Here is a 12,579-nt window from a genome sequence, read left to right on the forward strand (position 1 = left end):
ACAATTGTTATAAATCTCTTGTGTTGGTCCACGTGTGACCGTGTGCATTCTCCGTGCCTTGTCATCGTGTTGTTGCTGAATCCCGTGTGACGTTTTGATAATCTCGTCATTTCAAAAAACAAAAAAAAAATAGACCAATGAGAACCCTGGAAATTTCCCCCAATTGTACTTGCATGGATGAAGCAGGTAGTAGCTGTGGAAGCATCAAGAGCATTGTAAAATTGAAGCATACCCCTTATTGTGTTTATTAGGATGATCAACATTTGCAGTCAGAAAAATATAGAATATGTAATGTAATTATCACCAACACAAACCGCACCCCCCTCACTTGGTTCGAAAGATCAACCGATCACCCATGCATTCATCCCGAAATCCGCCGAAAACAAGAAGATGATCAAATGCACGTACGCCCACGACGGCACACCACACGACGGATGCAGCCCTTCATCACCACTAGCATAGCAGACAGCTTCTTCCTCCTACGCACGACGTATCACGTATGTATGTACTGTATGTAGCTTCCTTGCTCAAGATTTAGAGTAGGATTGCATTGGGGGAGGCTCGGGCAGGGGCTGGTGGACGGAGAAGGAGTTGGAGCGGGACACGGGCCGGGAGTAGCTGGGCCGGCGGAAGGCGCCGAAGGTCATCTCGTCCGCGGCGTCGGCGGCCGCGTCGGGGTCGGCGGCCTCGGCGTCCCTCTCGCCGGGGATCTTGCACTTGCCGCCGAGGATGATGGACTTCTTCCACAGCGTGTCCTCGGGGTCGTCCTTCTCCTTGTGGCGCGGCTCCAGCTTGCTCAGCTTCATCTTGTCCGGGATGTTGGCGAGGCTCTTGCCCACGTTCATGGACATGCTCTTGCCCACGCCCATGGACATGGACACGGACAGCTTCCGCCGCGACGCCGTCTTCGGCAGCAGCGGCGGCTCGATCGGCCCGTGGGTGGCCAGCTCCGGCGGCAGCGTCACCACCTCCTCCTCCCCTTCCGCGCCGCCCTGGCTCCCGGAGGCGTCGGAGGCCTGGGCGTCCGCGGCGGGCTCCTGGCTGACCGCCTTGGGCTTGCGGCCGCACGCCGAGCACATGGTCGAGGCGATCGCCACGGTGGCCGCGACGCACGCCACCAACAGGGAGAGCGAGACGGGGTCGTGGCCGCCCAGAGAGGGGAAGGGGAAAAGCTCGAGGTCCCGCGGCGGCGGCGGCGACCACCTCACCATCGTCGTCCCCGGCGGGGCGAGGAGAGGCTTGCTCGGGGGTGTGGACGAGCTCCTCCTCCTCCTCCGCCCGAGAGAGGCTGCTGCTCGTCGGAGGCGTCCTCTCTTTCCCGCGGGGAGCAAAGCCTCCCGTTTCCAAATTGGGAAGGGGGGGAAACGGCCGGTTCGGCGTTCGGGCTGTGTGGCCGAGGGATTGTACTGGTTTGCCTCTTAAACTGGGCAAAACTAATTTTAGAGATAAAAACACAACCCAAACATGTTTGAGAAAAATAGGGCTTGCACCGGTGTAATCTATTTTATCAACTTAGCCATAATTATAGGCAAGTACACAACTTACCACACTACTGGAGAAATTGTGGTGGTTACCGAGTTTTTTCATGTTTGCCTAGTACGGATCTCGGCGGGATCGCGGCAAATGATATGTAAGCCAAGTACGGATCTCGACAGACAGAATGGCACATCACATGGTAAACTAAATTAGAGTATTAGACACTAGGACCGAGAATGTTGAGTGCCGAGTTAGTCTCGTCACATAGCCTGATTGATGGGAGTGCACGAAATTTATTGGGTCAAGAGTTTATGAATTTACTACTCCATCCATCCCATAATATAATTAAGAACACTTTTGGCACTAGTATAGTGTTAAAACGTTCTTTTATATTTTGAGACAGAGGGAGTAGTTGAAACTAGGCTTTGTCCTGTCATCCTCAACAGTGATGTACGGCCTCTCTTCCAAAATAATTTTGAGTTTATCCTAACAAACTTGTATTAGTTTGATCAAGTCCATAGAAACATCTAGAACCAAATTAGTACTATGAGATTCCTTTTATTAAATATGTTTTCATCATAGAGTTGGTCGAACCTAAGCAAGTTTGATTTAGAACAAACCTAGAATTTCGATTATTTTGGAACGGAGGGAATATGCACCTCTTTTGCTCTCTTCGAGTCCGAGGTAGCCAAGTGGAATATCATTATGGCGCCAACAAGGAGCAGTATTAGAAGCTATAAGATTAATCTCTATCGCACGATCCTTCAACCTCTTCTAGCTCCTTTGACAAGGCAAAACGGGCTTCACCTTCAGTTACTGGATTCATAATTATTTTGGTGACATATATTATTTTGGTGACATAATTATTTTGGTGCCCACTTGCCAAAACAAGAAATACACGCACAACCTGAGGTGCCGGCTCATTTTCAGATATGTCTTACAACGGATCGGCAAAGAGCATGCACATAATTTGGATTTCCTTCCATTATTTGACGAATATAATAAAAAAAGACAGGCATATCAGCCTATAGAAGTATAGATGGATCATCTACGCGTTGTGATGTGAACTTCAAGCTTCATTCCACCCTCACAGTCTCCAGGTTTGCTGCTGATGGCGTACATCGGGCCTTGGCTACTGAGCTCGAGCTTGTCGTAGCCAGAGGTATATGTATCGTCCCCGACAGCACCGGCCCTGCAGAGGAACTCCTCATCTTTATTCACCACCACCACGTTATGCATCTTGGGATTATACTTGAACACTGCATCAATGGGAACACGGTCAGTTCCATACACTCCTTATTGCTTAGCATTAAACCAGGGCCTACTAATTAAAGAACAAGCTTATGGATCTTATAACAAGGGCCTATTGATTAGTGTGTCATGTGCTCTAATAATGCATCGTTCGTCTGACAATTTCTCCCGTGACTAAAATTTCAAATTACGCAGTGATCTAGAACAAGATCGATATCTCATGGCTAGGACTCCAGATGCTATGGCGATACAAATTATTTCCATCACGTGAAACGTATATAATATAACATTTCATACTTTGAAACAAACATTCATGTGCATCAGAACTAACGATTATCTACCATACTCACCAAGCACGTCACCAGGGTAGAAGGTCTTGTTCCTCTCCCAGCCATGAACACCAAAGGTCCATCCCTTCCAACCTCCGACTATCCACTCCGTCTTGCTAAAACCACTGGTTGCGAAGCACAGGGTTAGCACCAACCCAAGAGCAACGGCGCCACTGCTGCTCATGCTTCTACCTAGTGCCATTGCCGCTTTTTTCACTACTAAAGCTCACAACTGATTTTGATTTGCGTTGGTGGGGAAGGGAAACCCACCATTTAAAGGCTCCTGGTCAAGGTTCAGTGTCACTCATGCAATATTTGAAATTAACTACTCCCTCCGTTCCAAATTACTCGTCGCAGAAATGAATGTATCTAGATACATCCATATCTGTGACAAGTAATTCGGAACGGAGGGAGTACTAATTAAGAAGTAAAGACATTTACTTCTGATTTGTTCCAAGATACAAGAGCTAGTATATATCTAGGAAAATCTGCATTTAATTTTAATATTTCAAGATCATATATACTCGAGTAAATGTGAGTGAGTAATATTTCAAGAGTATAATTTTTAAGATATATACAAAGTAAATGTAAGATATTTTATTATTTCTAGTAAATGCGAGTGAGTAAATTTCATATTCAACCACACCTCTCCTTTTGTGAGGTCCATTTACTATGAGATATGTTTAAAAAAATGTTATTTCGAATTGTTTTCTCTTATTGCATTAGATATATTGAGTAATTCCAAGGGATGGAAAGATTAGGCTATACACCTTCAAAGATAAATTTAATCCTTTTAACAGGCTACACGTATAAATAGTCTCGTATTGTAGTTTGCAACTGTGGTCAAAAGGAAGATCAAGGACGCCTCTCGTTTTCCTCCCCTAACCTTAGGCGGCTAGCGCAAACTCTCCCCACCAAGCTTCACTGGCGAGCCCGTGGATTCGCCTTCCCTCTGTCTGCCACTCCGGTGACCAATGGCGGGAAGGGAATCCCGGTGCCTCCGCTCCGGTTAGTAGTTTAGGTTAGGTTTTTTTAGTCCTCATAGGTGCGACTCTCGGGCGAATGTTGGCGCTTTTTCCTTGAGTTTGTCTTCCAGCCTTCGATCCTCCTCGCGTTCGTCCGGCTAGATGTAGTCACGAAGCTCGGACGTAGATTCCTGACGTCTCCTTGGGAGACTGGGGTTAGGGTTTCTTGTCATATGACGAGATTTGATGTCAGATGCTTCAGATCTATGCAAGGGTTTAACAACGACGATTGTGGCTCTAGGGCGCTTGTCCTTAGGGGCACGTGCACGATGACTTCCCAGTTGTCATCAATAAAATCAAGCCGGCTCTGGTAGGGGAGCGCCGACAAGATTGGGTCAAGTACTCATTTAGACTGCAATAGTGGTCGTTTGGTGATCTCAGAATCTCGATGTAAACTCATAAAAAAAGATGATAAAACATGATGACTATATCTCGCATTCAGCGAGACGGTAGATATCTTGCTGAAGCGGCTACGGTAATCTGGCCGACCCATTGGCGCACGTTTAGACTGCAATAGTGGTCGTTTGGTGATCTCAGAATCTCGATGTAAACTCATAAAAAAAGATGATAAAACATGATGACTATATCTCGCATTCAGCGAGACGGTAGGATATCTTGCTGAAGCGGCTACGGTAATCTGGCCGGCCCATTGGCGCACAGTTAAAGAAAAAAAAACAAGGGAAAGGGGAATATCCTATTTGACGCATTTTGCGTCAAACTGTCGACGCGCCGCACACCCCTTCGCCTGATTTGGGCCGGCCTTTTTAGTACCTGTTCGCTGTTTCCCCGTTCCTCTTCCTCGAGTCACTGTTTCCCCGTTCCTCTTCCTCGTCCCGCATCTCCCGTCTTCTTCCTCCCTCATCCCGCATCCGCAGTGCTCTTCCTTCCTCGTCCCGCATCCCACTTCATCCCTCTTCGTCTGCTTTTTCCTGCGGGGATCCCGCTCCGATAAGAGGCCGCCGCCCTGGTAAGCAGCCAAGGGACCTCTTTCCCGTCGAATCGTCCGAGGCATCGCCGATTAGATCTGGCGGACATCGTCGTGATGGATGCTTTTTTGCAGGTGGTCACTGCTTCCTCGTCGGCGTCGGCGTCGTCTAGGGTTCCGTCAAGATCGGGTCGTCTAGGGTTCCATCGATCTTCGTCAAGTTCGTCATCTTCAAGGTAATGCCCCCAGTTTCCTCTTCTGTGTTCTTGTCAAGCTGGTTCGTGTCCTCTGTGTGTGATTTCGCCAGATCGAGACATTTTTTTCCCGTTTGTGTCGGTCCAGCGTTTCTAGGGTTTGTAGGAGGTTTGGTGGTAGCAGTGGAGCGATTTTTTCAGTCTGATTTGGGTGAATATGAGGCTAGACAAGGTCCCTTTGGAGCGATTTTTTCAGTTTGGTTTCCCGGATGTGATTCAGAATTTGGAATCAGGTTATGAATGCAGCATAATGATGGTAGGAGGTTGTTTGTTTCATGCGGTTGCCCTTGGAAATTTTGTGTTTGTGTTTATGTTGATGATGATAGGACACTTGTTAGTTTCTGTAATGTGTAAATTTGTTTGAACATTGTGTGTTCACTCAAATGATTGTTCTTGTACTACATCACATCTAAATTTTATAACATCAATTTTTTTTGAACTTTTTGACATGGATGAACATTTTCTGAAATTGAGGATCAAAAAATGTTCGCCAATTTGAAAAAGTGTTCTAGAAAAATTCAGAAAATAAAATAATGTGAATTGTTTAGAAAATTTAGAAAAACAAGGAAATAGAAGAGGAAGAAAATAAAATTTAGAAAATAAATTTTAGAAAAATTGGGTGTTAGGGCTACATATCCTTCTTGCATTGGAATTAGTCCTTCATCACTTCTGCTTTCTTGGCAATCAGTTGGCATCTTGTGCTTTTTTGTGTATAATGTAACTATGAGTGATACTATGTACTTCTCTTTTGTTTTGCAGAATTAATTTTTGTTTCAGCAGCTTACATTTACATGAACTGTTTTTTTATACCTGAAATTTCAGCACCTTACTTTTTATTATTTTTACACAGATTCTCTACCATTAGGTGGCATAAGGCAGTTGCTGATTTAACTGACATCCAGAAGTCATATGTTATGAAATATGAGCTTGATCATCTCCTGAACATTCACCCTCATTTAATGATTCCAATTCCAGTACTGCAATGGGTTGCGAACCACTTAAATTGTAATGGAACTGGAGTTTTCAGGAAGGGTCAAAAGATAATTCATCTGAGAAGGGAAATGGTAATTCAAGTTTTTGGTATTCGTTCTGGTTCCGTGCCTTTTCCTATGGACAGCACAGATCAAGTTATCGTGGCTAGAGTATTGGAACTTAGGTCTGAGTATCTTGGTGCTGGGGAGAAGAACATTTCATTTGATAACATAATCACCAAGATGAAAAATGATGAGACTGAGGAAGGCTTCATACGGAGCTTCATGTTTCTGTTCATAACATCTGTTTTATGTCCAACCACTCGGAACTATGCAAACTGGAAACTTCTTTATGGGCTGGATGGCATTACCAAGTTGAAGACCTTTGATTTGGCTCAGTTGTGCATTGATCACCTGAACAATGAAATTGATAACTTCAGCACTAAACTCTTCAATAGAACTGAAGTTCCATTGAATGATTCAATCTATGTTGGTGGATGTTCCACTGAAGTTCCCAATCTTGTTCTATTGTTCAAACTTTTTTGTTCCTCCAATAATGTCCTCCGAACAACGTTCTCTAATAATGTTCCCACAATAAATAATTTTGTCTTTAATAATTATGTTCACTAATTGTTCTTTTAATAATGTTCCACAAATAATGTTCCCCAAATAATTTCTTTCCCAACAATGTTCTCTTGTTCTCTAATAATGTTCAAACTTTTTTGTTCCTCCAATAATGTTCCTCAAATAATGTTTGTCTTTTAATGTTCCTCAAATAATTGTTGATTCTGAGGAATTTTTTTTACTTGAAGAACATTTTTAAACTTCAGAGAACTTTATTTATACGAAACAATTTACTGATTTTCTTGGAAGTAATGTTCAAACTTTTTTGTTCCTCCAATAATGTTCTCCTAACAATGTTCTCTAATAATGTTCCCAAGATAATGTTGACCAAATAATGTTATGTGAAGTCCCTAAATAATTTTGTCTTTAATAATTGTGTTCAATAATTGTTCTTTTAATACTGTTCCACAAATAATGTTCCCCAAATAATGTTCAATTTTTTCCCAATGTTGTTCTATACTAATGTTCAATTTTTTTTGTTCCTCCAATAATGTTCTCTGAACAATGTTCTCTAATAATGTTCCCACGACAAATAAATTTATCTTTAATAATTATGTTAAAAATTGTTCTTTTAATATTGTTCCACAAATAATGTTCCCCAAATAATGTTCCCCAAATAATGTTCTATTTTTTTCAAATAATGTTCTCTTGTTCTCTAATAATGTTCAAACTTTTTTGTTCCCCCAATAATATTCCCAAATTAATGTTTGTCTTTTAATGTTCCTCAAATAATTATTAATTCTGACAATTTTTTTTACTTGAAGAACATTTTTAAACTTCAAAGAATTTATAAGGAACAAATTACTAATTTTCTTGGAATATTATTCAGGAAATATTATACAAGGAACATTTTTATATTGAAGAGTTTGAACATTGTTGACCTGATTATCATTATAGTAAAAACATCCCTCCAAGGAAATTTTGTTGACCCGAACAATAAATTCAGTGTTCCCAAAGAACACTGAAGAAGTGTTCACTACAATTTGAATAATGTTCTTTTTCCTGTTTTAATAATGTTAACAAAGATTCACAAAATTTGGTCCGCTTCTCGACCTTGTTCCTAGGAAATTTTGTTCCAAGGAACATTATTCAATTATCATTTTGTTCCTAGAAATCTTTTTTGGCTTGAAGAACATTTTTTTTACTTCAGAGAACATTAAGTAATGTTGGAGAACTTTTTTAAATTTTTTACTAAGAACATTATTTTAGGGAACAATATTCAGTGAACATTTTTTATTAAAATTGTAGTGAACACTTCTGCAAAATTAAATTGGTCAACGAACGAACAGTATTCAAGAAACATTATTCATTATTCAACAAACATTATTCAACGAACGAACAGTATTCAACAAACATTATTCAATTATTAAAGAAAATTTATTTAGGCAACATTCCTCTGCATCAAACAATAAATGTAGTAAAAAATTCCTAAAAAAGGGTGAACAAAAAATTCCGCATCAAACATAATATTCCTAGGAACGAACGAACGAAATAAATGTAGTAAAAAATTTCCTCCAAGCAAATTTTGTTCACCCTTTTGTTAGAAGGAACATTATTCGGTTATCATTTTTTTATAGAATATTGATTGTTCGCCTAATAATGTAAGCTCACCACTTTTTATGATAGTTTTAGAAGTACCAGTTTGTAATAAATGGAACCAACAACCATTGTTTAGTAAATTCAAGGTTTTTCTGTTTCATGTTTCTTTGGGAGACAGTTGAAACAGTGGAACAGTAGAAACTATACCATTCTTTAATTTACTACCATTGTTGAAACAGCAGAAAGAGAAGAAACAGAAGAAACAATGGAACCATTCTTTACTTTATAACAGTAGAAACAGTGTAAAACAGCAGGGACAGCAACCAATGGAACAGCTTCGCGAAGCAGAAACAACGAAACACTTGAAACAGTTCAAAAACAGTTCGCGCGTGCCAAGCGGCCCACAAAGCCCGCCAGTCAGCTGCCCCTGTGCGAAGCCGCAACTAGTTGACGCAGAATGCGTCACATAGGAGTTCCCAAGGAAAGGAGAGCACGAGGGATCAATCCCTGGAGCTCCAGGAAGATAGTGAGCGCTGCTAGCCACCGCGCCCACCTACTGTCCGTGTTAAGTAACGGGGCGCGGCCTACTTGAAGCGAGTCGAGCCTATTTTATTATTATTTTATCTTTGTATCTTTTTGTTTTCTTTCTATCCAAGGTTTTCTTTTTCTTTATTCTAGTTTCATTGTTTCTTTGGTTTATTTTATTTCCTTTTTAGTTTTCTTTGTTTCTTTTGGTTTTCATTCTATATCTTTTGTATATGTCAACAACATTTTCCTAATTCATGTTTAACATTTTTGCAAGACAAATTTAATTTTTTAATACATGGTCAACATTTTTATTTACATTTTAAGAGCATCTCTAGCAGTCCTCGTAAAACAACGACCCGCAAAACTCGTTTATAGTTAGCGAAAAAACGGTTTTGCGAGCCGACACGGGCTGCGGTCGAACAGACCCTGTGTACCCGACCCGTAAAACAACATATTTTACGGGTCGGCTACCCGGGGTCAATATGTTGTTTTACGGGTCGGCTACGCGGGGTCTGCTCAGTCGCAGCCCGTGTTGGCCCGCAAACCGAAACCCCCAGATTAGCCAATTTGATAGCGAATCCGATGATTGAGTCCAAATTCGAAGAATAAAACATAGTTCATGCGCAAATAAAAGCATAGTTCTTTACGACAAACGTAAAAGGACTTCATGCAAAAGCAACGACCACGTCCATCATCATCTTGGTCGCTTTTTACCCATCGTCATGATCTTCACTTCGCACCACCGCCATCGATGTCATTGCCGCCTCCGAGTCTATCACCGGCACTTGTTCCAACTCCGGCACCGAAAGCATCGGCGCACTGAAAGCATCAGTGACACTAGTTCCAACTCCTGATGGGAAAACATCACTATTTCCAAATCAGTCATCACAACAACACACATCTAAATGCATATCAAATGTTTTTTAAAATACTCATATCTTATAAACCGCAACTCCAAATTTATTATGTTATATATGGAATTTGATTAATAAAAAATATATAATCTGAATATGATGTTATTCTACCTGTTAACCATTAAAAAAATACTATCTAGGGTGCAATCTTAATCAATAGTGCATTATCCGTCTTTCTTTCATATCGGTACTGATTCGGATTGTGGATGAACATCTTAGCAAAATCAGGATTTATGCATTCTTAGTCCGTTATGCTATTATATAAAAAACCTCTGATGTTTATGACATTAAACCCGCAATACATATTAAATGTTTTTTTAAATACTCATATCTTCTAAACCGCAACTCCAAATTTATTATGTTATATATGGAATTTGATTAGAAAAATATATAGAATCTGAATATGATGTTATTTTACTTGTTAACCATTTAAAAAAATTACTATCTGGGGTGCAATCTTAATCAATAGTGCATTATCCGTCTTTCTTTCATATCGGTACTGATTCGGATTGTGGATGAACATCTTAGCAAAATCAGGATTGAAGACGAAATTGAAGATCACTTGCCCGTTTCTTTGTACGTATTAAATCTACATACATGTCATGTTGAAATAGAAGACATGTGAAATCTTGAACTTGTGCTTTTGTAGGTAAAAACCATCTTTGTTTGGACCGTAGCTACCAATACTCAGATGATAGACCATTTTTTGTAAATTAAGAGCGTGTGGTATTCTTTTCTCCCGTGGCAACGCACGGGCCCTTTTAGTAGCAGCTATGAAGTGTTATTAGACACTCTCTAAACTAGGGGAAGACTAGAATGAGATCAGGGCTTCATATGCGATCATGCGATCTAGCACTTGGGCCATCAGATCATGGGCTCTCGTAATATTGCATTTAGCAGCTCTCTCACTTGATTTTGTAGCTCATGGAATGTAGAAAAATATATAAAATAAAAATAAGAAACTGCTCTCTGGCTATAGAGAGGAATATCTCCAGGTGTGCCATATTTCCCAATGCACTTTTCGATAAAGGATGGATTTTATAAACTCAAACTGAAGCATCAAGTAGATACAAAGCATGATGAACACACACGTGGCCTCTGCATAGTGATACGTCTCCAACGTATGTATAATTTTTGGTTGCTCCATGCTATATTATCTACTGTTTTGGACATTACTGGGCTTTATTATCCACTTTTATATTATGTTTGGGACTAACCTATTAACCGGAGGCCCAGCCCAGAATTGTTGTTTTTTGCCTGTTTTAGGGTTTCGAAGAAAAGGAATATCAAACGGACTCCAAACGGAATGAAACCTTCGGGAACGTGATTTTCTCAACAGATAAGACTCGGGAGACTTGGACCCTACGTCAAGACACGTAACAGGAGGGCACGAGGTAGGGGGCGCGCCCTCCACCCTCGTGCCCCCCTGTTGCTCCACCGACATACTCCTTCCTCCTATATATATCCATGTACCCCCAAACGATCAGAACAGGAGCCAAAACCCTAATTCCACCGCCGTAACTTTCTGTATCCATGAGATCCCATCTTGGGGCCTGTTCCGGAGCTCCGTCGGAGGGGGCATCGATCACGGAGGGCTTCTACATCAACACCATAGCCTCTCCGATGAAGTGTGAGTAGTTCACCTTAGACCTACGGGTCCATAGCTAGTAGCTAGTTGGCTTCTTCTCTCTTTTTGGATCTCAATACAATGTTCTCCCCCTCTCTTGTGGAGATCTATTCGATGTAATCTTCTTTTTGCGGTGTGTTTGTTGAGACCGATGAATTGTGGGTTTATGATCAAGTCTATCTATGAATAATATTTGAATCTTCTCTGAATTCTTTTATGTATGATTGGTTATCTTTGCAAGTCTCTTCGAATTATCAGTTTGGTTTGGCCTACTAGATTGATCTTTCTTGCAATGGGAGAAGTGCTTAGCTTTGGGTTCAATCTTGCGGTGTCCTTTCCCGGTGACAGTAAGGGCAGCAAGGCACGTATTGTATTGTTGCCATCGAGGATAACAAGATGGGGTTTTCTTCATATTGCATGAGCCTATCCCTCTACATCATGTCATCTTGCTTAAGGCGTTACTTTGTTTTTAACTTAATACTCTAGATGCATGCTGGATAGCGGTCGATGAGTGGAGTAATAGTAGTAGATGCAGGCAGGAGTCGGTCTATTTGTCTCGGACGTGATGCCTATATACATGATCATACCTAGATATTCTCATAACTATGCTCAATTCTGTCAATTGCTCAACAGTAATTTGTTCACCCACAGTAGAATACTTATGCTCTCGAGAGAAGCCACTAGTGAAACCTATGGCCCCTGGGTTTATCTTTATCATATTGATCTCCTACTACTTAGTTATTTCCTTTGCTATTTACTTTGCCTTTATTTTACTTTGCATCTTTATCATAAAAATACCAAAAATATTATCTTATCATATCTAGCAGATCTCACTCTCGTAAGTGGCCCTATAGGGATTGACAACCCCTATTTGCGTTGGCTGCGAGGATTTATTTGTTTTGTGCAGGTGCAAGGGACTCGCGCGTAGCCTCCTACTGGATCGATACCTTGGTTCTCAAAAACTGAGGGAAATACTTACGCTACTTTGCTGCATCATCCCTTCCTCTTCGGGGAAAACCAACGCAGTGCTCAAGAGGTAGCTAGAAGGATTTCTGGCGCCGTTGCCGGGGAGGTCTACGCAAAAGTCAACATACCAAGTACCCATCACATACCCTT

The 12,579-nt window shown here is 41.2% G+C and overlaps 2 protein-coding genes across 2 annotated transcripts; both read right to left on the minus strand.

Annotated features, from left to right (window-relative positions):
• Positions 1–231: 231 nt before the first annotated feature.
• On the minus strand, positions 232–1,389 carry LOC147958009 (uncharacterized). The gene has a single exon (XM_087535747.1). It carries the CDS (start codon positions 1,209–1,211, stop codon positions 528–530), a length of 684 nt encoding a protein of 227 aa, XP_087391873.1. The 5' UTR covers positions 1,212–1,389; the 3' UTR covers positions 232–527.
• A 982-nt stretch (positions 1,390–2,371) lies between these two features.
• Positions 2,372–3,313, minus strand: LOC147958010 (basic blue protein-like). The gene is made up of 2 exons (XM_087536563.1): positions 3,078–3,313; positions 2,372–2,735 (listed from the first exon to the last, which is right to left on the minus strand). Exons 1-2 carry the CDS (start codon positions 3,256–3,258, stop codon positions 2,521–2,523), a joined length of 396 nt encoding a protein of 131 aa, XP_087392689.1. The 5' UTR covers positions 3,259–3,313; the 3' UTR covers positions 2,372–2,520.
• Between the last annotated feature and the right edge of the window lie 9,266 nt (positions 3,314–12,579).

This window comes from Triticum urartu, chromosome 7A (assembly GCF_056163025.1).
Source record: "Triticum urartu cultivar PI428250 chromosome 7A, HENAU_Tu73, whole genome shotgun sequence".
NCBI classification, from domain to species: Eukaryota; Viridiplantae; Streptophyta; class Magnoliopsida; order Poales; family Poaceae; genus Triticum; species Triticum urartu.